Genomic DNA, 25,177 nt, shown 5'->3' with positions numbered 1-25,177 from the left:
TACTGACCCTAATGTCAATGGAAAGTCAGTTGAAGTTTTATAGTCCACAAAACATTACCGTGGGTTCACGGCGTTGCAGTCATCTCCAGAACAATAGAAGCAAATAGTGACCAGGATTCAAATGTTACAAAATACATAAAAAAAACCCTCAAAATGTATCCATAGTACTCGTACGAGGTAATTCAAGTGTCCTGAAGCCCGGGTGTGCCACGTTGTTTTGAAAAACATCACTTGCACCATATTTTTAGACTTGCTGTAGCCTGTAGCTTCTGCTGCGGGAGCAGCGTTTTAAGCAGTTTTAAATCCGACAAAGGGACTTTACTTTATGCTTGGTTGGGCTATGCAACCCAATTACATGTGGAGTTTAAATTACAGAGAATGTAATCAATGGGAGCCCTGAGAGGCAAGGTGGGAATAAAAGTTGCAGGCATTGCTTGCCAAACATAGGAAATGTTGGAGATATTATCAGTTGCAGATGGGCTGTTATTTCCTACTTAGAAGATAAATATTTGCTGTGTCTGGATGAACTTTGAATGCCCTTTGAGTCATTCAGTAAGCGCATATTTTTGCATGGCTATACAGCCAAATTAAGCTTAAATTTTATCTCCTATGTAGAAAATAACATCCCCTATATAGGAGATATTATCTCCTACTACTACATCCAAATGCAACATAATCTGAAGGTTTTATATTACATAATCTTTCTCTGTTTTGGCCAATATTGCCAGCATTTTTTTTTCAACTTTGCCTTTCAGGGCTTTTAAATTAATCTGGAATAAAATATGTATTATTTTTTAGAGTTCATTTCTTTAATGTTTGTTTGTTGTTTTTGTACATCTTTCTCCAAAACCAGCTGCAGACCTCAGTATTTCTAAGATAGTGGCTACATCCCCGAGGTCTTGTTGTGATGGCAAAAAAAATATAGGAAGGCTTGAGATATGTGTCAGACAATTTTGGCCTCTTTCTCTCTCTAAGTAAGAATAAAAAGTGAAAATTGCATCCTTTAATCGTAAAAATAAACACCAACAAATTCACAGATCTAGTCAGAAAAATAAAAACTATTGAAGCTGCTTCTGGTATTTATCTATATGTTAATGCCTGCTAACTGACAACAGAATATTATAGATAGATGTTATGAAATAACCTGTGACCTAACCTCTTCATCATGTTTTATCTTTTACAGCGGGAGGATTTGCTATCAGGATATGTACAAATTGTTGCGTTTTATCTCGCCTCCCCTGGGCCTGGGGAAGAAGTGCCCCAACAGGGTGGCTTATAAGGTTTGCACTCCCACACAGTCCTTTTGTTTTTCAAAGGGACTGTGATGGTTTCGGACTGTGAATGTCTGTTCTCATTCCCTGCGGTGCCAGAGAATGACCCGACCACACATGCATATACAAACACGCATCGATCCTCCACTAACCAGCTGGCAGGTAACCATGGCGAGTGCAGGAAACAATGCCGCAAGTCAGGCTCAAACAAAAGGCATCAGATGCGATGTCTAAGATATTTTTCCTGCTTCTAAACACAGGAGTGAAAGAAGAGTGGGTTGTGAAGAGAGAGCATTGTGTGCTTTGTTTCCACTTTGGTTACTGCTGATGTCTCTTAGCATGTAGAAACAGAGGGCATCTTAAAGGAATACTCCACTGAAAATGTATTTTTAGACTCTGAAATAATAACAACCTTGAAAAGGTGGCTCTGAAAGTTTGTAGCTACTCTTTTGCGAAGGACAATTATTATGGATTTCAATGAGTGATGGCAAAGAAAAAGAAAGAAGGAAAACATCAAAATATTTGCTGAATATTCTCAAACCTCTTCTCCCCCTGTTGATCCATGCAATCAGCATGTTGTCAAAATGTCTTTCCTGAACTGTGGAAATTGTCTCAAGTGATGTCACTTACAGCAACTGGACTACAATTTTGAAAATGACAAAAAAAAAAAATCTGATCCAGGGATGAAGAGGTGAATATGAGCACAACCAAACGTCTGTAGCTCCTCATCTCTGCTTGAGTTTAAGGCAAGGCTTTATTAGCAGCTACTACTAGCATAACACCCAAATCTCTGAGTGAACTGTCAGCTGTTGGCAACAAGCACTGCAAATGGAGTGAGTGAGAAACACGCAGGAGTAACGAGTCCCAGAAATAGAGTCAGAGAAAGTAATTTCACACTTCATGCATGTTTTAAAGTGAGAAAGGTAAACAGCAAAAACAAAACTTTCTATCAAGAATGGACAGATTCCTACACGTTCATCCATCCCACAGGGAGTTCAAAACAAGTATGTCTCATCATATGCCCCAAGGCCGCAGTGATAATTGAAAGCAGCAATGTGGAGCGCCAGTATGAGACAAAGCACAGTAAATTTTGAGCAAACACACCCACTCAAATCTGAAGCGAGGGCACAGAAGAAAAATGTTTACAAATCAGTCATCATTTTCTGCGTATAAGTACCACAAATCCAAGCTACAAATGTCCTCCAGAGCCATCTTTCAAGCCCACAGGTGGTAAATGTTTGATAATCAAAAGATTTTCAGTGCAGTAAGCCTTTAAAAATGCAGATCTTCCATCTAGCATCTCTGCACAGGGAATCCTCGGAGCATCCTCCCCTCCCTCCTCTGGTATCCACTCCTAAATCCTTAACTCTAACAAGGATGGCATTCCAGATCATAATATCCTGGAAATCTAATTAACAAGGATTTCTGTGTTTTCCTCTTTTCCCCCCTTCCTATTCTCTCTTTTGGATTTTGCCACTTTTTGTTATGACTTCACCGTTCCCCTTTTCATTCCAACACCTCTTCACCTGGGACATCCTCATATTCTCCTCGCCTCCTAACATCTTTACCTCGGGAAGCGGCCGCATGACTTTCCACGATATGTATGAGATGCTTCGCGACATGTCCCCTCCACTAGGTTTGGGAAAGAAATGTCCGCCCCGAATCGCCTATAAGGTAGAACGACTCCTCCCTCCTCCGTTCCCCTCTGCTCTCACAGCCACGGCTGGTTCCCTGCTTCCACCTGTCAAACATCTTCAGGTTTCTGTCAGTGTGTCGCAGTCGGTATCTTCTGACCTGCTGTTGTGCTGTTCTCTTTGTTCGTCTGTGAAGCTCTGTGGCCTTGTTGTGCACTCTGTTCGTCTACCGGAGGGCTATTTAACACTGATAAATAAAAATAGATCAGAGAGCAGAGCAATAATATTTGATGCATCTCCACATAGTCGTCTCAGTGAGTCTCTTTGAGCTCATATTTTTGGTTTTATGGTCGTCTCTGTGCTCTCATCAACTTTGCTTCCAACAGCAACTTTTTTTCCAGCAGACAAGCTCTGATAAACTTACACTAACTGCCCAACTACAATCAGACAAAGTAAGGGAATCGCTGTAGAGAAAAGTTGAACATCTATCATTTTCTAAAGAGCCAAAAATTTTTCGTAGGAGTTGGTAGAGACATAGCCCTATTAATAACTTCAAAACCTCAGTACGTTTCGCTGAGATTTGTTCACGTAAACTCTAAGGGTTAAAAAAATCTCTATTTTTACCTGTTATCTTGCACCAGGTTGCATCTTTAGTTAGTTTTTGTAATCTTACAGATGTCTACAGTCTGCCTGAAATGATCAAATATTTACCAACGTCAAAATCAGACTGTACCAGGTCTGCCAAAGACTCAATGCAATGGACTTACATCATCATATATCAGGCTGCTCTTACGCACTGTTTGTATGTATACCTACTAAAAGGTTTTTTTGGTAATACATTTTTTATTTAGTTTTGTAAAGAGCACTAAATAGCAGTTGCACAACTGAGTATTCACCCATTAGCTGTAGCAAGCGAGCAAATCACAAGCGCAAAGGAGCTCTGTGCTACTTGCTTTTGATAAAACATCAACAACCAAACAACAGCCTTTTCCTTCTAGCGTCCATGTTTGTTGCTTTTTTCTGACCAGAGCACTTGAATGTGATGTATGTCATAATTACGACTGCACACTGTAGATATCTGTGAATTTAAAAAAAACTATGAAGATGCAACCTGCTGGATAACTAGTAAGAAAATAACCTTTTGAATTTCTGCAGCGTTATCGGCAGAGTCGTAGAGATAGATAAATTGCCACAATATTTTGTGCAGTCGTTCTTGGTTCCCAGAGGATGAACGCTACCAACTTTGGTGATCCTCTGACTTTTCATCCAGCACCATCATCACATCAAGATTTGATTTTGTCCACTAGACCAAATATTTGCAGAGCTGCTGCTGTTAGTTTAGAACTAATATTTCCATCAGCCTCTGAAGAGGTGATTTGGTTCAGGATCTCATCTGGATTTAGACGCTCATCAGGAATTACTGAAGGATTTCTCAACATAGCAAGATGGGACATTTAAGTCCATTTTCAGTATCTCCTCATCAGCTCCAGCACTGACCTGAATGAAGGAGAACCTGGCTCGTCTATCCCATGATTATATGTAAGACTATTAAACGAGTGAACAGGTAGTCCCTGTACCAGCTGCTTACCTCTGAGCATGCAGACTTAATGTGAATGGTTTCAGTGCACGCACAGCTGTCCAAATGAATCACATTTAAAGCAGCCCTACCCTTGCCCCAGTTAAAAACGTCTGGGTCTGACGTGGTCAAATATCCAAATATAACTCCTGTTTTTATGAATCGACAGAGAAAGACATGGACACACAGAGAGCAGCTATGCACTTGAGAGCCAGACTACCAGCCCCCCCACCCCCTTCTCTATTTTCCCCCTCTACTTTTTTGATCGTGCTCCTTGTTAACCTTCCCTCCTAATGAACACATCTTCCCCTGAAAGTCACAGTTGTCCCTGTTACCCTCTAGTTTCCAGTTTCATGTTCAGTCTTCAGGCTGAGTTTCTGTTTTTGGTGATCTTTCATTCACCCTCTCTCGGGATTTGATTCCTCTCTTTGTCTTCCTCTAACTTCAGTGTGCGAAGTGTGTGCATGTTTGTCTGCAAGCATGCGTCCTATGTATTTCCTTATACGTCTGTTGCTCATTGTCTGCAGCTGCACTTCCTCAACTCTCTGTTTCTTGGAAAAAAGATGCAAGCATGTATAGATGCTTTCCTCCTCCAGTTCCTTGCCTCTCATTACTCCATCTCTGCATTTTTGTTGTTTATCTCTCAGTGTGGATATACTTTCTCTTCTTCCTTATCCCTAAATCGAAGAAAAAGGGAACCATCAGCTTTCAATTTTTTTCACAAATCCTCTGATGTGTTTTATGGTCTTTGCTTTTGCCTTTCATCTCTTAATTTTTTCTTTTAATTAGCAGTTCTATATCCAGCACACGTCTCGACCACCCCTCCAGCCTCACTGTCAGTGTGCTGCATTAATTTAGCCATGCATGTGTGTATGAATCATTTCATAGCAGCATTGATCCAGAGGTCTGCATGGCATGGATTTATGCTGATCAGCTCATACATTTTATAATTAATGCCTTGTGAATTTGAAGTCTCATAACCTACTCGAGAAATACTGTTGAAGTAATAATTGTTAAAATTAATAATTAGTACTAAGCAGTACACTATGTTGTGCAGCAAGTAACTGTTGTAATTATTTTTAATTAATCAATTCATCATTTAGTCCATTAAATGTCATTAAATGTTGCTTATTTTGTCTACCAACAGTCCAAACTTATTGATATTTGTTTATAATGATATGAACCAGAAACAAGACCAAATTCTCACACTGGATCCTGCAGATCTTTTTTGCACGATAAATGACTTCAACTTGTCAGTTAGTTCACTGACTCATAAATAAGTCAACTTTTTTAGTACCAAATGAGTTTTTTTTAATTTTCTACTTTTTTATTGTAGCGCACTATCCTGCCTTATTCTTTGTTGTTTTAAGTCACAGGCCTGAAGTAAATTGAATGGTTGGAGTGGGAAAGGCCTAGGAAAAACTGCAATGGCTGCTGGAAAAACTGAGGCAATATTTTCCTCAGATATGTTGTAAGGAAAAACTCTAGCCTCCAAAATGTCTGCAAACAGGCTACAGATCTTAAGCTTATCTCAATATTGCACTCATTTGCCTGCAATTAAATTCAAGTAATCATTGGTTACTGTCATTTTCCTCCTCTACATAGAGGCCAAGAAGTGATCTACTTTAAGAAACACAAGTGTTTAAGAATATATAGACCTAATTTATGATTGGAGTTTTCACATCTTGGTGGCATGTGAGTAAAGACAGCTTTGGAAACATATGAACTTGTCGTCTGCAATGTCTTCAGTACAGAAACAGTTTGCTGGATGGTTTTCTCTCCACCAGCGACCTCTCTGTCCTCCTAAGGCCCCTTAGTCATTTTTTTCACAACTAAGATGCGCTGCTGCGTGTTTTTAGCTGCAGTGAGAGCTTAGCATGTTCTTTTGGACTTATAGTGTTAAGCTTTACAAGTTATTCATATTTCATCTTTTTTTCAGTGGAAGCATGCAATGTTTGTGGTGGGTTTGCAACAGTCTCATAGCAACAGCAGCAGCCATAAACGGCACAGAGCTTCATGCATTCGTCTGTTTTGAGCTGGTAGCTTAAAAAAAGTATGGTGAGCACACAGGCTGAAGCTTTTGCATGGACTAAAATAATTAATTGACTCATTACAGCTAACAGAAATGCCAAACACTCTCTGCTTCCGTTTGTCACGTGAGGATTTGATGTTTTTTCTCAGTTTCATATTATTTTAAACTAAATATCTTAAGGTCAAGGACTGTCAGACAAAACAAGACACACATTTATGTGTAAAAATTCTCCGTGTGCTGGACGAAAACAAAGCAAAAAATGTTTATTGTTACATATTATCCAAAAGACGTAAACTCAGGTGGACTAACTACAAGTTTTGTTCACCTGTTGGTGCACTCTTAAGTTTGAAACAGTTTGAGGTTACATCTCAAGTCCAGCCTCCTTTCACTAAACTCTTGGTTGTTTGTTCCTGATTCATGGCCCCTCCTCTTTGCTTCCAGCGATTGGTTAAGATGAACATGCCCATTGCGGCTGACAAGACGGTGCATTTCACCTCCACGCTGATGGCCTTGATCCGCACAGCCCTGGAGATCAAACTGGCATCTGGTGAGAGACTAAAACTACAAAATCCAGAATCCCTTGCGGCCGAGCTGGTGGCTCTGATGATATCGCAAATGTCTGTGGTGCAGATTTGATGTGACATGTTTGTGGGCTCGTCCTCAGGGGTCCTGGCGCAGCATTTGTGCGACGCTGACCTGAAGAGGGAGATAAACCGAGTCTGGCCCAGTCTCTCCCAGAAGACCGTCGACCTGCTGGTGACGCCACCGAAATGTGAGCAACACTTCTTTTTGGGTTCCCCTTTTTGACCTCACCCTGTTTATCTTTCTAAATTTATCATTGATTTTTTTCATGTCATATTTCTTCTTTATATGTCTGTGCCCTGCAAAAATCTCCTTCCCATTCTCTCATTTTGTGTCCAAATTTTTAAAAAAAATCCACCTATCCGCCAACTAAGGCATCTGTGGTGGGATAATTTTTGTCTGTTTCCAGTCAAAATGTAAAGGTTTTGTTCAAGTTTAACTTTTTTATTTTTATTTTTTATTAAGATACTGTCTGGCACATGTATAGATATTTACTGAAAAAAGCTGATTTGTGTTAGAAAATAGCTAATTACATTTTCAGTGGAAGATACTTTAATTATTTTGTTTACTTATTTAAAGGGTAAATCGTGTATTTTTTGTTTAAACCTGGACCCTATTTCCCCTATTTTTAGCATACAGTTAGAAGAGACAAGATGCTATCTTTATACATGCTAAAATTATTGTTTATTTAAATGGAGACAAGTGAGTTGGGCAATGGCGACTTTAGGATCCTTTCCATAATGTTATCAAACACATAAAATAATAATCTGAGCTCGTCAGTGGAAAAACAAAGCTCCTCTAGCAGACGTAATTTGAAGCTTCACAAATGCCAAAAGTTGTTACATTGCAGCCTGTTTTGGCACTTCCAGCTACGGTGCTCTCGCTCAATATTGGACCAGTTTCAAACATTTCTGTTCCTTTTAGTCATTTTAACACAAAAACATGGGAAAATACTTAACTTATCCTTTAAGAAAACAAGCTTTTTAGGGATGCAGTAAAAGATTATTTCCCATGATTATATTTTGCTTGATACTGTGGTTGTTTTTCTCTTAAATTTGCCTGTTATTGAGCCGTAAAGGCCTTAGCTTCTCAAAACAAGTAAAAAATTCTGCCAGTGTGGCAGGATAATTTCAAACTGTATTTAATGAAGATCAACACATTTGGGTTCAACATTCAAGGATCCAAGATTTTAGAGAAGTGTCGCTTTTCTTGATGTCTGTGCCTTAATATGCATTGTTCTATTTTCTTTCAAGACACTTAAAATAACTTGATAAAATGCAGCTTGTTTGATGTATAATGGTTTGTTTTTCTACTCAGCTCACACCCACATTGACCAGCACATACTGTAGCTGCCTCTCTACGTTGTACTTTGTTACTCATTTGGCGCCATCTACTGAACATGTGGAGGAATTGTCTCTCACTCTGCTCTCTCCTCCTCCAGACAACGAGCTGACTGTGGGGAAAGTCTATGCAGCTTTAATGATCTTTGACTACTATAAGCAGAATTGTGCCAAGAGACGACAAGAGCAGAACTCTACTGGAGGACCTCAGGTACGGCATGTTGTAAAAAACAGTGTTCATATAAAGAGCTCAGAGGGGTTCAGGCATGACAGACATGTCTTAGATTTGGATTCAAAATTTAGTTGGGTTCGTTATGCATTGAAAAATATTCTCTAGTGCTGATTAAACAAGACTAAACAAGACATAATCCCTTTATATTGAGGGAAACAAGCATCACGTGTCCACTTTCAAAGTTTTCAGTCATGCAAATTATCTTGTTTCTATCATCTATTACCCAAATTTAATTTCTTATATCAAACTTCAGGTTTGTAACTGCTAGATTTTCTCAGTCTCAGGAAGTGCTAGAGTCATTTTTACTCAGCGATTTTTATTAGGATTTTATACATACAGAATACATTCATTGTCTTTGGAACTTATGTCAAATGATTCAATTGTCATTTTACTAATATAGCTATAACGACCGGCACTATTCTGTTTTACACTTATTTCGAGGCATTTTTCTTTTATAATATGGAAACTTATTTTAACAAAATGAGTAATGAAGGATTATTGTGAGACTAACTAAAGGCATGACATGATTTTTATTCATTTGTAATTTATTAAGTTTATTTATTTATCAAGTACAGCCCTTTTTTAACCCATAAACTCTCATCTGGTCCTCTTTCAGTGTGTAAATACATATTCATGCCGCTGCCACAATCATATTATATCAGTGTCAATGCAGTGGCTCAGTGTGTATGTGCTATTGATCTGTCCTGCAGAGTAAACTCGGGGCGTTGTTCCGTCCCATGCTGCCCCTCACTCAGATACAAGAGGTAGAACCGCCGATCTGCAGCCCCAAACAGCCCCTCCCACCCAAACCTGAGCCAGAAGCCAAACCAGAGATGCTGCCCTCCACCAACATCACCTTGGTTACCAGGGACGCAATGTAAGACCAGCTTCTCTGTCGTATGCACTAGAATCATAATATAATAACTTTAATAATATATACTATAAAAACTATCATTTAAATCAATATGCCTTGATCAGGTGCTGCAGGAAATGTTTCTTTAAAATAATACTATCCACTTTTTTTTTTTTTTTTTTGTCCTAAGAGTTAATGTATCTATGTACAAACTGAATTCAGCCAGAAAAAATATTTAGTCTGGGGAATTTTGTAGAGAATCTTGCCTTATGTATGTTGAAGTTTCAGTATCAGATTTGCTACATAACTTCAAGGCTTATTATTAAGTTTAAATAAACTAAATAAACACTGGTCCTTCCTCGGATTAGATATTATCCTCCAACACTGATGAGTTCCTGCAATCACACTCAGAGCTGTTTTGTGTGTGTTCGTGCACAGATTAAACCAGAGGAGTGCCATAAAACATTCCCAGTCTGGAGATGTTTCTCAGGCAGCACAACAGAGGCCCAAAAGCCGGAGGAAACTACAGAGAGGACAGTCAGAGGATGTGCCATATTCCCCCAGACCTCAGGTACACCGTCACCAAGAAAATGATTTTACATTTTAACTTTATATGAACTTTCTGTGTTGCCTCAATTCACATTTCTTTCTTTCTTGCAGGAGTTTGTTGAAATGAAGCAGACGGAGAACATTTCAGACACAGAGGCGTATCCAAGCCTGGAGGGCCACTGCAGAGCGGCTTCTCTGCCCCGACTTAACGCTGAGTACTACGTAAGCGCCTCAGTGCTCACCATGCTTTTCTCTTCTTTTACTGCTCACAGAGAAGATCTCTTTGGCTCATTCACAGTTGTTTTTGTTTTGTGATAATATCAGGTTTGGAAAGTGCAGACACTGTGGATACCTTAAATTGTTCTTGGTGAAATAATCAAATGTTGGCTTCTGCAATGTAAAACAAGAAATGAAAAATGTTAAAATGCCTGTGTTTGGCAGTGAACAGGTGGCTGAGGTAGGCTGGAAAAGGCCGGTGGTGCAATGCTGGGTGGTAGCCGGTTAGTGAAAGCAGCCGTGAGCTAACAGAGTCGCTCTCTGTCAGTCCACATCAGTTCATCGTGCTGACCCCGACCTCTCCAGTCTGACAATATCACATTCATAACAGAGGAGGGAATTCAGGATAGAGACAAACTCGGCGGAGTGCACAAAACATTCATCTGTTGATTAACAGAATGAGAAAGTAATTAAATTACTGCTCAGAAAAAAGATATCATGCTAGCCAGGGACAAAATTATCTTTGACTTTCTAAACCTGAGAGCTACTTTGTGTTTTTTCCGTCTCAAATCTTTGCATTCACTCAGATAGTGCTGCACCCCTGTTGTCATCTGCTGATTTTTACCTATTTGCAAAACAAGGCAATAATATTGGATGTATGGATAGCTGCAGTAAGAGTTTTAACACCTTCAGATTGATCTTTCCTCAATGGAATATTACAGATTTTTAACCACCTTTGTGTCATAACAAAATCGGTAGTATGTCGGTAAACAGTGCACTCCCTAATTTCTGAATACCTGCCACCACGGATCAAACAGTTAAAAAAAAAAGTAAGCTGATCAATTCATTTCTGGATTCTGTTACTGGATTGCCTATTTCTCACCTAAAAGTCTCTAGAAAAATAGTCTAGTGCACTGTTTGGCTGTAGTATGAGAATTTGTGATCAAGAAGCGGATGTCATACTTTTTCCTGTATTGTAAAAGCAGAGGCTGAAAAAACATATAAACACATAAAAACACATAAAAAAGCAAAACTATGCAGTTATGATAAAATATAAATATTTAATAATATTGCATCTAATAATGTGGACACATACAGTGAATGAAGCAATTAAAAAGGATTTTTGGGTTAAAAAAAAGAATAGAAAAAGAAAGAAAAAAAGGAATTGATATGTGTTAGAAAGTAGAGATCCACAGTGTTTGTAACGTTATCGTCTACAAATTCTGATCAGACAATTCAAATTCTGTATTTATTTGGTCATACATTTATTTGTATTTATTCAGTCATTCATTTCTTTTTTAATTAAATTAGAAAGTAGTTTGAATACAGATATTCTATTCATATGTTAAACTAAGTATTGACCTGATTAACCTGATTGTGTGAATATGACATAAGATATTTACAGTGAGTTATATTTCTTGGAAATTTTAAGAATGCTATTTTGAAATGTTGAAATTTATTAATTGACCTCACTAATGCAGTTAATAACATTCATCTTTTTATAGGTGCTTATCTAAATTTTGAGTTTTGTGTGACTGCAATAATAATGATTTTTTTTTATATTTAACTTTCTGACATCTGTTTATTTTATTTTGCTATTTTTTAAACTTTTTTTTTCCTGTCTCTCTGTGAGTTACCGAAGTTAGCTGCTCTTGTCTCCTGCATATGGATGTCATGTCGAGATAATTTTTCTGTCCATCACTTCTCTGTTTCCTGGATTGTCTCACCTGTCTGATCTTGTCTGTTTAGCTTCGCTGTTTGCTTGTCTCTTTGTTTTTGTCTGTCTGTCTGTCTGTCTCTTTCTCTCTGTCACCATGCTCTCTGCCACAACACTTAACATGTGCTTTCCTTATGTTTATGTTGCATTTGGATCACTCGCTCTCTTTTTCTCTTTAGTGGATAAGGCTGGTGTTGCACTGTATTTTTGTTTCTTGTCAACAAATCCCATGAAAAGACCAAAACCAACAATGTGTTAGTCATCTCTCAATATTTCCCCGCTTTGTCTCTTTGTTCTGTTGATGCAGTGCTTTTAAAGCCATTCACAAATACAGGTCACTAAAATGCACACATTCAAGAGTAAAAAAGTCACAGGAAACAACAACTATTTGCTAAAAAAATCCCCTCATGTCAGGACTAAAAAGTTGCTATTAAAACAGCTACAGGTTGCTAAAAAACACCCACGCTGAGGGTTAAAATACCACTGGGATACAGCCATGTGACACTAAAAAAAATGTTTAGGGGCTAAAAAGCCGCTGGAGATACAGTCGAAGGGCCCTTTAAAATTTGCAACCATTCGCCCAAAAACTACAAGAAGTGCTGAGGAAAAAGCCACAGATCATAGACATAGTCATATTTGGGGGCTAAAAAGCCGCTGGATAAACAGCCACAGGATGATTAAATACAACCACTTTTAGGAGATAAAAAGCTGCTGGAAAGACAGCCACAGACTGCTAAAAAAATGCACACATTCAAGGGCTATAACCCGAATGGTAGCAAAGCAATCATTCCCTAAAACACGACCCACACAGGGGGCTAAAAAGTCACTGGAAAAACATTCACGGGACACTAAAAAACACCCACATTTGGGGTCTAAAAAAACAGTGGGAAACAGCCATGGGACTGCATACTTTGAGGGCTAAAAAGCTGCAGGAAACACATCAATCATACCCCAAAATACATCCATGTTTGGGGCCTAAAAAGCAACTGGACAACAAACATCTACAGGACGTCAAATAAGTTTTGGTTTTGGTATTTTATTACCACTCATTGACAAAGAGAAAATATAAAATATCACCAGCCTTATCTCTCCTGAGTCTCTTCTCTCCTTTTCTGTCTTCCCTTTCTCCTAATTTCAATGCCCACTGCTAATGTTTTGCCCACCTCCCTCTTGTGTGTGCTGTCTGATAGCGGAGCCACCCTCGCCACGCCCCTGGGACCCACCTGGCAGTATGTACCACCTGTTGTGCCACCTCTCTCTCTCTTTTCTCCTCTTCTTCCTCCTCTCTCCTCCTCTCGTCCTTGCCCTCTTTTTCTTCTTCTCTCATGTCTGTGTTTGCCTCCATGTGCTCCTCTCATCTCAGTGCAGAGCTCACACCCTCCTGCCATCATGGACAAAGTGACCCTCCTACATATACAGTATATACACTGGTCATCCCATGAATTACTGATAGATACATCACATGTAACACACTAATTTACATTGTCCATGAAACATACCAACATCCCTGGAAAAGTATTTGTATGTGTATCTGGGGTACATCAAACACTCTGTCCTGCTTTACAGCCATTAACTACAGCAGTACAGTACTACACTTTGGTAAAAATGTGTTTGTGTACTGTACGTGAGTTTCATTATGTAGTAGTGTAGTAGTGTGTAGTTTTTTTTGTGGGTCGATGTGATTGTGGAACAAGGCAGGGACAGTACTGCTGCTTTCTTGCTTTGAAATAACTCTTTTCTTTTAACTTCACCACAAAAAACCGTCTAACCTTATCTGTCATTTGATGTTACTTTCAGTCTTAAAATCTTATATTTCACTCATTAAAACAAAAGATTTATTTAATATCTTTTACTGACCCTCACTTTCAGACTCTTTATTGGTATGAAAGAAATAAGGGGATTTCCTTTGGCACATTATAACATTTATCTTAAAAGTACATAAGATTTTAAGACTGCATACTGGATAAAATGAGTTGGTAATATGGATATTTTCTGCAGTGTTGTGATATCGTTGTCTCTGACTGTAGCTACAGGATGTGCTGTGGGGTAGGAACAGGAGGAACAGTGCAACCACCCTACATCTGTCTGTGAGAGCAGTTAACCCTTTGAAACCTGGATGGACATCAGTTTATAAATGCTGCGTTCAGATGGCTTCCACGAGCTATTTAACGCTTTGAAACGTCAGGGATATGGTTTGATTTCTTTAAAAAATATAGGAAAAAAAGAGCATGACTAAATTGGCAAGTACTGTCTCACAAATTGTGAAAAATTAGTTAGCAATGACCTGAAAGTTTGTTTTTACAAAGGTAGGATTACTAGAAAATTAAAAAAAAATGAATGCAATGAATGAATGCTTAGAAAATGAATATTTCTAATTATAATGATTATGCTTTTAGAGTTATGATGTAGAGCAAAAAGTATCTGTATATTGTGTTTATCTTTTTATCACTTTTTTCTTGTTTGTCTATGGTTTTCATTTTTCTTTTTTTGTGTGCTTTTTTCCAGATAATTTTCTTGCTGTTTTTTTAATCTATCTCTTGTTAAGTTATTCAGTGCCTTTTCTCTATGTTTTTGTATTAATCAAACCAATTTGCTCAAGTTTCAAGGAGTTAATGAAAATAATAGTGTCATTCAGTGGATATTCAGAGATCTTTATCCTATTATGACTGAATGCATTTTAGCACTAGAAGCTCCGCAATTCAGATAAATACTGATATATTTGGGATGTAAAATCATGAGGCAAAAATAGTCAAACATAGTCTAAGCAGTAACCAGCAGGTGGGGTGGTAACTTTGCTGCTGTTCCAGTTCCCTATCACATCAGTTTGTTACCTGGTAGCTGTACGGGTCAGTAAGATAAGAATGAGGTGGGGTGAGTGTCAGTGACCTCAGTGCTTTAGTTTAAGTATTAATTCCTGGAGAGAAAAATTGGCAAGTGTAAGATTTTAAAGGAACACACCACTGAATACTAATACAAATGGTAGCAATGTTTTAACAGTGTGAACATTTTCTACGACTTTTTTCATCATATTTGATGACATTTTATACTATGATGTATTTTCATACTTTTTGACAACATACTTTACTATAGTACGACATGAAAAATAAAGAAAAATTCTCATTGTATAGCATCAAATCACAAGAAAACCTATACCTAGTATAATATGTTGTCTAAAATAATGAAAAAAAACATAGTGTAAAATGTCGTAAAAAAAATTGTCAAAAAATGCCAAAGTATAGTATGTCGTCAGAGTATAGTTTGTGGTCAAAAAGGATAAAAAGTCACAATACTGTATGTCATCAAAAATCATGAAAAACGTCATATTATAGTATATCATCAAAAAAGCATATATTATGTAGTAAAAAAACCCAGAATAATCTCAAAGTACAGTATATAATCAAAAATCATGAAAAAAAGTATAGTAGTATATTTAGTCGTTAGATTTTATCAAAAAAAAACCCAATCATCATATAATAAGTCACCAGAAATTGTGAAAAATGTAATTTCATGTGTGTCTTCAAAAATCATGAAAAAAAACATTTAAGTATTGTATTTCATCAAAAATGATGAAAACCCTTCATTTTAGAATCTGAAAAAATGATAAAAAAAACATCATAGTACAGTATGTCATTAAGGGGCTTGCCATTGACCTACAGAGGATTATAACCTGATTCTGCAGCTTCTCTCAGCTTAAGGGAGACCTGTGCACAATTTGATTGTTTTGTTTTACTCTCACCGCTTTTATAGCGTGGTTTTTAGCAGCAGGAAGCTGTTTTTAGCATTTAAAACTATGTACTGTACAGTCTGCACGCTTTATGCTGGAGTTGGTAGAGACCAAAAACAGAGCTAAAATAAGAGTGAACAGATGAACAGATGAACAGAAACAGGACTCTTACTTAATGCTGATAATGCTCTATATGTGGCCCAGCCGCCATAAGAAAATTTTGGGATTTTACTTTTCTGCAAACCATGGTCATACATTAACATTTTCCAAAGTGACATATTATACAGTATGTGCTGTCATCTGGATATGGAGGGAAAAGTGGATGAGATGAAACCTAGGTAAGATGCTGCCAAGCTGTGAGCCAATGTTTAAAACTGGTTATTTCAAGCCAAAACATTTTTTTAGCATCTACTTTCAGTGCCGTGGTCCTTTTAAATAAAACATAATGTGTTGAAAAGCAAGTATTAGTTATTTAAAGACAGGTTACACTTCTTTCTAAGGTAAAAAGAAACATGTTGAAAAAGCAAAAATTCCCAAAAGGCCACTGTCAACACTCTACCTCTTCTTTGTTCACTAGCAGAGACATCTGCTAGCTTACATATTATTTAAGTTCTGTAACGGTAAGTATAAAAATTTTGTCACAAATTTGTGTTCATTCTTCTCAAACTTTTCTTACATCTGTGCCTGGAGAAGAACGGGTAGATCGTCGGTCTTAAGACAAAAGATTGCCGTCCACTGGTTGTGTCATTTGTGTGTCGTGGATATCTTGGTGATCCAGTACAAGTGGTTTGGGTAAAACCCCTACAGCCACCCTTCTGCTCTGCTTTCACCTCACGCCTCTCCACGTTTCTCTTGCCCTCTCAGCCAATTGTGGACCTCAGTCCCATTAGACGCTCAGCATCCTCGCTGACGCCGCAGCGCCACCAGGAGGCCGGGCTGAGGGAGTACGACCTGGAACGGCCCAGTTTGGCCCAGTCATCAGCAGGGGCGGGGCAAGTACAGGGCCAGGACAGAGCCCACCACCATCACCACCACCACCGCTGCCACAGACGCAGGGACAAGGACAAAGACAAGAAGCAGAAGTCCCTGGATAGAGCTGCGTCAGTGCAGCCGTCCAGCACTGTTGGTGAGACAAAAACTGACTTTTGTTTCCCACTTGTGGTCCCGTTTCACTCACTCTCAGTCAGGTCGCATGATGATGACGCCTTTCAGATGCGTCTGAGCAAATTGAATTAATTTCTTTTGAAAACATGGCTTAAAAGACACTAAGCATCTAGGCAGGAGATGTCCTACAAATTGTAAAAAATTAGGAAAAGAAAATGATCTGAAAATTTATTAGAAAAAGAAGAGAGAAAAGTATATTTATAATTATTATTATTACAATTATTATTTTACCCTTTTTTCACAATTCTTTCTTTTCTTCTTTTGCTTAATTCGCCATTTTCTTATTACTTCTTCCCAGACTTTTGAAAAAAAAATCAAGCCAAAATGCAAAAATTTCAAAGGGTTAAGTATCTAACTCGAGAAGATCTTAAAGGGACACCACCCAGAATCAAAACTACATATTTTGACTCTTACCTGTAGTGCTATTTATCAGTCTAGATTGTTTTGGTGTGAGTTGCAGAGTGTCGACTGTAAAGATGTCTGCACTCATCTCTAACACAATGGAACTAGATGTTTTGGCTTGTGGTGCCAAAAAAACATTTGAAACCTCAATAACGATACAAAAACTATCTACATTCATAAAAAACAGCGCTTAACATTCACAATGCTTAACATCATGATGTGAAGCTCTACGTGATGACATTTTCATAGTAAAATGATGAACTTTAGTATTTGATTGGTGTTTTTAAAAAGTTCATTAACCGACGTATTTTAGGTTGTTGAGAGATAAATTCATTTAACACAGCAATATTAATTCATGTAATAAAGTGAAGAGAATATCCACAGAGAAACTTGGCATCACTTTAATGGAGAAACAGCGATGGCAGGCCAGGCTATCCTTGCAGATTACTTGGATGTCTCAACGTAGCTGCAGAAATTCTTTATGGGATTAAAGTTCCATGATCGGGTTATGTAGGTGAAGGGCTTTCTGCCGCACTTCAACCAGGGATTTTACATGTCAGGCTTTCCATCTGATTAGCAGAGAGAGTTGTGAGCTCTCAGAGGAAAATCTGCTTTGCTGGGGATTTTTCCCCCTTTTTTCATCAGCTGCTCCTTTTGTTCCCTCTGACCTCAACAGTTAGATTTATGAAATGTTGTCTGAGCTCCACAGATTTCACACTTAGAGCTGCAAAATACATCAGAAAAAAAGGGTAAATGAACATTATCTTCATTTAAAAAAGAAGACACAAGCTGTGCCACATCAAGAAAAAGGTTTTGTCTTGTTACAAATACACAAACCATTCAATCTCACTTTTCACAAACTGTAAATAGACACATGCACATTGCACTATGCATCTAAAGTCTAAATACTTTTGACACATAAACAGGCTGCAGCAGCAGTTTTGGCTACCATTATTGAGGCGATTTCTCCCACTTAAGCTGAACTTTGGGTTCATCTGTAAAATCCTAGAAATAAAATGAGTATCTATTTTTTCATACTGAGTTAGATCAGTTGCTGTTGAGACACACTGAAAATGATTGTATTTGTCATATTGCTTCACTTGCTTTAAAGGAATACTTAATCCCCAAATGACCATTTGTATATCAGTTACTCATTATGTGTTACATTGAAGAAAGAGGAATCCACAAACTATGACTGACATGTCACTTGTGCAGTATAATCCAGTCTTATTTATCCAGTTAGTTGTTCAGTAATCCCCAAACAGACAGCCCTTTCTGACGGACAGAACAGAAAGTGAAATTTATTTTTGTACTCTTCAAAGCCAGACTCAGTTCACAAAAACAGCAAAGTTACCTCACTGAAGAAGGCAGCTGCTGGTCTACCACTGTCTTGAACAGCTAGTTAGTTTGTGTCACTGTGTGACTTTGGTGTTAATTATAGACTTACCAAAGTCACACAATAACACAAACCGTAAATGATTTATTATGATATATTTTAGAGAGCAACATACATAAAAGACGGTATCATCTGCATAAAAGTTGATATTATAGTTCTGTTTTCAGATTAGATTGTTCATGCAAAGAGTAAATAGTGAAAGACCCAGCATATAACCTTGTGGTACCCCCTAGTTATCTCAAAGGGGGTTGTTTTGACACCATCAGTACAGATTGCCTCTTTTCTGTCAGACAAATATGCATTACACCAGTTCTGAACAGAAACATCCAAAGGAAGTACACATGTTGGTGCTTCAGCGATGCTCAAACACCTCAGAGATACTGAGCAGCAACAGTGATCAGCATTACATAGAATCCTTTTCACACATTGCATGTGGGTTTATTGTTTATTACTTTTTATTATTTTCAGATTTTAGGACACTTTTCTTGAGCTGGCCTTTAAATCCTATGTGTCACATTGTCACAGTATCCAAAAATGCTCCTACAAGAATGATTACAAAACTGTATCTGCTAACATAAGTTGGACAAAAAACATGGGTAGAAATGTGTAAAGAGGGTAAGGAACTTTTGAGGCTAATTTTTGCGACTTGTTAAGATTCATCTTTGCAGTATAGAAGATTGTGGTCCCACACTTTGCCATCAGAGGTCATCTGCTAGAGCCATTGCAGCCTGAGTGCTGGTGGCAGGGTGTTTTTTGTGTTAACACTGGAGGGCAGCAGCTGGGCTTTATTACTGAGATAAAAGGCCACAGTGGACAGGATTTATGAGTACGTCTTGGTGAGATAGCAGAACATCCAGCAGCCCCCTCTACATCTATTACACTGAGAGAAGAAGCAAGACAGTGGAGGAGAGTTTCACTCCTCACAGCATGTCATTCTCGACGCAGATCTGACACATCAGGATGATGAATAGGCTTCTGTGTTTCTGTCATCGAGGTTTTAATCTGAAAACTGGAATTATTCCAGCGCTGAAGAGAATAATTTCACCACAGTGCTTTGCTTTATGCCACACACCCATAGTCTCGATGGAAGCACACACACAAATAAGCCAATACACATTTTAAAAATTTAAAATGTTCAACACAATGCTAAAGAAATTACACAACTTGATGACACATTATAATAACCATCATTAATAAATTGATAACTAAGTTAATAGTATGGTTATCGTAAACTTGCTTAAAGGTGAAATACTGTGTAGTGTATTTGTAAACATTATTTGAGTGACTATTGTAAAGTTGGAATATTTACAGATGCACTACACAGTATTTATTGACAAGGTATAATCATCACTTTTAAGCTTCATAATAGCCATTAACAAGTACTTAATATATATTATAAATAATGTGTAGAACAATAAACTGTGAAAATAGCATTAATTATAGCATTACTAATAATAAGTAAAAATGTCATGGTTTGTTTAACAACACAATATCCATTAACCTAAGTTTAGTTAATCATCAATTTACCATTTATTAATGACATTAATAAAGTCACATTAACATTAATATTATAAAGTGTTACCGTTCATATATTCTCATTGGCTTTGTTTCTATTTGCGCTGCAGTAAATATCACTTTGAATGGTACATGCAGCTGAACTGAGGCATTCAACACATTTACTCATAGTTTGGGGCAATCTAAAATGTTTGGAGTCAGTCCAAACAAACTTTCACTTGCACTTTATGCCTTGCACTTTTATAAAGGCATTTTGCGTTCTTCTTCTCCTTTCATTCAAGGATAGGATTTTTTCTACATTTGTAGAAGATGATGAGATTCTAAAAGTGACAGCTTAACCTTAAACTTTATTTTGCACGTGATTATCCTCATTTTATTTGCTGGTGCAACCCTGCAGATTCCTTCACCGACCCTTCAGCTGAAGGTTTGTCCAGAGAACGAGCCAGGGAGCGCGACCGCAGCCGGCCTCATGAGAGGAGGCACCACTCGTCAGCAGGAGAGAAGCAGCGCTACTACTCCTGTGAGCGTTACGGCAGCAGGGAGCAGTGTCACACCAAGTCAGCCGGTCCCAGTCGATCCACGTCTCCCGGAGAGGGACAGGACGCTGGTTTGCTCAAACAGGTGAGCTACCTGCCATATTCTACAGACTAAATAATTAATAATGTGACTAATAATTTGTTTGTTGTATTCATACATTTGTTTTGTTCAATGTTTTTAAGCCAAAAATTGTTGTTTCATGTCATGATGACCATAGACTGTGTATAAAGATGGACAACATGACAGTTCCTGCAAAGTGTAACTTTAAATCTCGATCACCCCCGGCGTCTGGTTGCAGTGCACGCCAAATAAATTTTTCCAAAAGATGGTTTCTGACACTGAAGGTGGATCTCATCACCCTGATGCTTTTTATGTAATAATTTTTCTGATAAGTTTAGTTTTAATGAGTTATTCAATTCTACAAAAAGGGGATTTTTCACCATGGTTGACAGTTCTGACAGCCAATCCATGCACTCACATTTAATGGGGCTGTTCCCAACTGGTCAGACAGGTGTTTTGGGTAGGACTCCCCCACCATGGATATTGCTACTGCACAGACTCAGGCTCCGAATGACAGCGCAAGATAGCAACAGCTGTATCCGTGATATTTCAGCTTCACTTAAGCATAGCGGAGATAACTGGGGGCGCGTCATCCATCTTTATATACAGTCTATGTGCTAGAACAAAAAAAACCAAAAAAAACTAAGTATTATATATCATTTGTTTCCTCAGCATGGTAGCAGTGTGCTCAAAGCTGGCCCTGTAACGCTCCCCTCTGGCTCGAGCACTCCGGGCCGTGGTCGCAGGCAGCTCCCGCAGACGCCCCTCACCCCCCGTCCTGCCGTGGCCTACAAGACTGCCAACTCCTCGCCTCTCCCGTCTGCTGCCAGCACTGCTCCGACGGGGCAGCAGACTCGCTTCAGCCGTGGCCTTTCAGAGCACGACCGCTTACACTGGGCCCAGGACGAGTCCCCGATACCGGTCACCCGCATTGGTTCAGACTCTAATTTAAACCGACAGGTTGCTTCTCAACAAGCTCTTCTCGAAGAGGACTTCAAGGAAACTGTAAGCAGCCACGGAGGGGGACGCCCTGCCCGAACCGTTGCCTCCACCACAGCATCGGCTTCACACGGAATTGCTGCTGCGCCCGTCACAGTGGCCACCACGCAGAGTCGGGCGGGGGTGGTGCCTAACGGGTACCACTTCACCTTAGGGGTCAACTCTGCATCCGGGCCAGGGAGCCGAGGAACAGGAAGTCTCAGGGAGAGGGAAGAAGAAGACTGGTGCTAATGTGGCGGAAAACTGTAAGCTGTGGACAAGAAGATTATTAGTGTTGTACAGCGCTCACATCAGGTCCGATGAGCTGATAAGGAGCCAGAAGGACAGAGGAAAAAGCCAGTGGAAAGTGCTGTTAAAGGGGATCAAAAATCATTCCAGCTTTGTAGTGTTACTCTCCTTTTTTATACAAACTTTTAAAGGAAAAAAAGACACTAATGACGTTTTTTTACCCCCTTTACTTGCACTGAAATTATAGCACCTGTGAAGACCCTTAAGTATTTTGCCTTGGCCAGTAAAATCAGTGATGGAGCAGGAGACAAAAGCCAAAATCTCCTCATTCTTTGAGTGTGTTTCCGACTGATCTGAATGCCTCATTCCTGGTGTTAATATGGCTGCTCACAACACTGTTTTTTTTTTATTTTTGTATGTTTCATTTTGTTTATGGTTGCCATGTAGGAGAGAGAAGAATTTTTAACTTTATCATATTGATGCTTCCACCAAATTACTTTGGGGTTATCACCAAATTAGGAACCATTTTATGTTGGTCTTCTGCCATTAGAAGAGACACAGTGAGTAATGTGACAAAAACTAAACATTGGGAAGGGTTAAAATAGGACTAGAGCCCAGTTTTCGTGATCACATTTTTGAAAATTGTACCAGATGTAAATTTTTTGAGTGCACATAGGGACTCTTTTCTGTGGCTGAATACTAAGTGCCTCGTTTTCCAAGATGTATAAGATGCAGCCTGGTCAGATGGACTTGAATATACAGTAGAGGGTTTAAGTATGTACGTACACAGTTAAGTAAAAAGTGTTGAGAACAAATCTGGTATAATAGACAGAATGCAAAAAAAAAACTTTTTGTACTGAATCTTGTGGTAGGTCAGTCCGAATTACAGATCCAAAGTAAGCAATGTAGTGCATGCCAGGGTCTTGAGCTTGTCAAAAAAATAGTGTCTGTATTTTTGCTTAAGGGTGTGTGGTAAGCATTTGCCTTTCTCTTTCAAATATACTGCAGGCCAGTTGGTAGAAACGGTCTCTGAATGGAGAAAAGTGCCATTTTTTGATTTCCGATCTACAAAATTTCTCATATTCAGAAACACTTGCCGCCTCAAACACACTCATCTCTGCCATATTTGCCCAAATTTCGTGGGTTTCTTATCTTGTTCCTCTGAGAGCAGTATTGTGTGAGGATTTCTAGGAGAGGTTACCTGTTTGTGTACTCACAGGTACAATAAAGAGTTGTGTTGTTGCTGCTGACTGTTGACTTAAAATAGGGCTATGCAACAAGACGACACTTCATCTGCCCTGTAGCTTTACCCTCTGGAATCTCCAGGTTCAGGCTTTAGTGTGACTGCGACCAAATTTTACATTAATGTGTGAAGAGATGTTAGATGTAAATGTATATTATGATGTACAGTTAACACACTGAGGCACAAATGGTATCAAAGCTGATATATGTGAATCACAGGGCATTGTTGAGGTTGGCAATTTGACTGCATGAAGCCTACCCAGATAGAACCACCCAAATTATAAAACTGCTCTTTCCAAACTTGGGTCAAGTTGTGTTTTTAAATAATTGTTTTATACTTGCTTAAAAAAGCAGGCAAAAATGATTTATAAAATTGTTTCAGTGTGCGCCTTTCTGTCATTAACAGAGGCTGAAATAACATTTTGTGTCGTTACTAGAGTTCCACATGTGCCCAAAACATCAGTGCCATAAGAACTGAAGTTGTACTGCCAGATTTGAGACCCCAGACCTGAAGCTATATTTTGATTTATCAATTTCTGACAGTTGACCCACCAGGCACTAGACTCTTTCCCACCTCCCACTGGGCATGACATATCTCCTTAAAGGAAAAGGCTGTTAATATCTTAATATTTTTGTTTTTTTTATTGGCAACAAATACCATGTAAAATACAGAAACCAAGACTGTGTTAGTCTGAATCCCCAATCCTGTCTCTGGCATCCCTAAGCCTTTTGGTTCCAAGTGAAAACATGGATTTTTAAAAAATTGAGTCACAAATATGTAAATTTTATGTCTTAGAAAAGCTCAGTGATTCCCTTCCTGTTACTTAAACAGAAGTAAATAGTGCATTTTTACAATGTGGAATAGTACACATTTGTTTTGTGTAGTGAGACTGTCTAAACAAACAAATTAGACTGTTAATGATGTCTGTGGAACAGCTGATTATGACCCATATTCACATTTATTGTTAGGTTGCAGCCTTCAGTTGCAAAGTCAGTGCACAGAAAAGGTCAAGGTGGATGAATGGTTCAAACAAACACAGGACTTTCACTCAGCACACCGCTGTTTGTGTCTTGTGTTAAAAAGTAAAAAAAACTAAACCATTATGCTTTTCTAAACCTAATCAAGCAGTTTTAGTGCCTAACTGCAGCTGTGTCACAATCTTAGCTATGTCTGCAGTTACAGTTATTGTAAATGCATATATTTGACAGAAAACCTTTAGATTTAAATGAGATTCAGTTTTGGAACCCAGCTATTGGTCTAACAATGATTTTGCCTCCAGGGGCAACTGTCAATATTTAAAGGGTTCCTGAATAGCCAGCGGATATCTGGATGACGGCGGCCAATGTCTAATCCATGCACCAGTCATTGTTTACAGTCCAATTGGCAACACAGTACACAAGCATTGGTACTTTTTGAGGGTGTTTGCATCATTTTGGCCAGTCTCTGTTGACAGATAACTGCACATGATTGCAGATAAATTAAAAATTATAAACAGCTATTGTCTCCTCATTTGTCTTTCAGCCTTTTTCTGGTGGACTACAGATGAGAACTAGACCTTCTGATAGCAAAATCTCCCTTTGCTTAGAGATTAAATGCCAGAAGAACAATTTAAGTTTTTTGTGCAGATAGAGGATTTTTTAAAAAGGGATTTGTCCAAATTGTGAGTTTGGGAATTTGAATATCAGTGAGGGACCCAGTTAAATAAAACAAATTATGCACATATCGGGAATATCTCACTTTGTATATTCAGAATCAAAATACAGACTAGATCAAAATAATAGACTAAATCTCTTGGTGCTCCTTGTATTGCCCTGACTTGACACTAAGCAAGTTTATGAACATGTAAATTATTTAAAAATATAATTTGATCCAAGTGTCATCATTTCTTGTGTTTTAATTTTACTTAC

General features: G+C 38.5%; 1 protein-coding gene across 1 annotated transcript in view; it reads left to right on the top strand.

Moving 5' to 3' along the window:
- cacna1bb (calcium channel, voltage-dependent, N type, alpha 1B subunit, b) overlaps positions 1-24,309 on the top strand; it is a 178,134-nt gene extending 153,825 nt beyond the window's left edge. The window contains exons 39-49 of the mRNA XM_042509241.1: positions 1,184-1,280; positions 6,955-7,060; positions 7,178-7,285; positions 8,537-8,646; positions 9,378-9,544; positions 9,959-10,091; positions 10,181-10,291; positions 13,193-13,231; positions 16,591-16,852; positions 20,601-20,824; positions 21,473-24,309. Coding sequence (XP_042365175.1) covers positions 1,184-1,280; positions 6,955-7,060; positions 7,178-7,285; positions 8,537-8,646; positions 9,378-9,544; positions 9,959-10,091; positions 10,181-10,291; positions 13,193-13,231; positions 16,591-16,852; positions 20,601-20,824; positions 21,473-22,030 — 1,915 coding nt within the window. The 3' untranslated portion in view covers positions 22,031-24,309. The remainder of the gene's footprint in view (positions 1-1,183; positions 1,281-6,954; positions 7,061-7,177; positions 7,286-8,536; positions 8,647-9,377; positions 9,545-9,958; positions 10,092-10,180; positions 10,292-13,192; positions 13,232-16,590; positions 16,853-20,600; positions 20,825-21,472) is intronic.
- The last annotated feature ends 868 nt before the right edge of the window (positions 24,310-25,177 follow it).

This window comes from Plectropomus leopardus, chromosome 20 (assembly GCF_008729295.1).
Source record: "Plectropomus leopardus isolate mb chromosome 20, YSFRI_Pleo_2.0, whole genome shotgun sequence".
In the NCBI taxonomy this organism is placed as follows: Eukaryota; Metazoa; Chordata; class Actinopteri; order Perciformes; family Serranidae; genus Plectropomus; species Plectropomus leopardus.
This window is presented reverse-complemented; position numbering and strand designations above follow the sequence as displayed.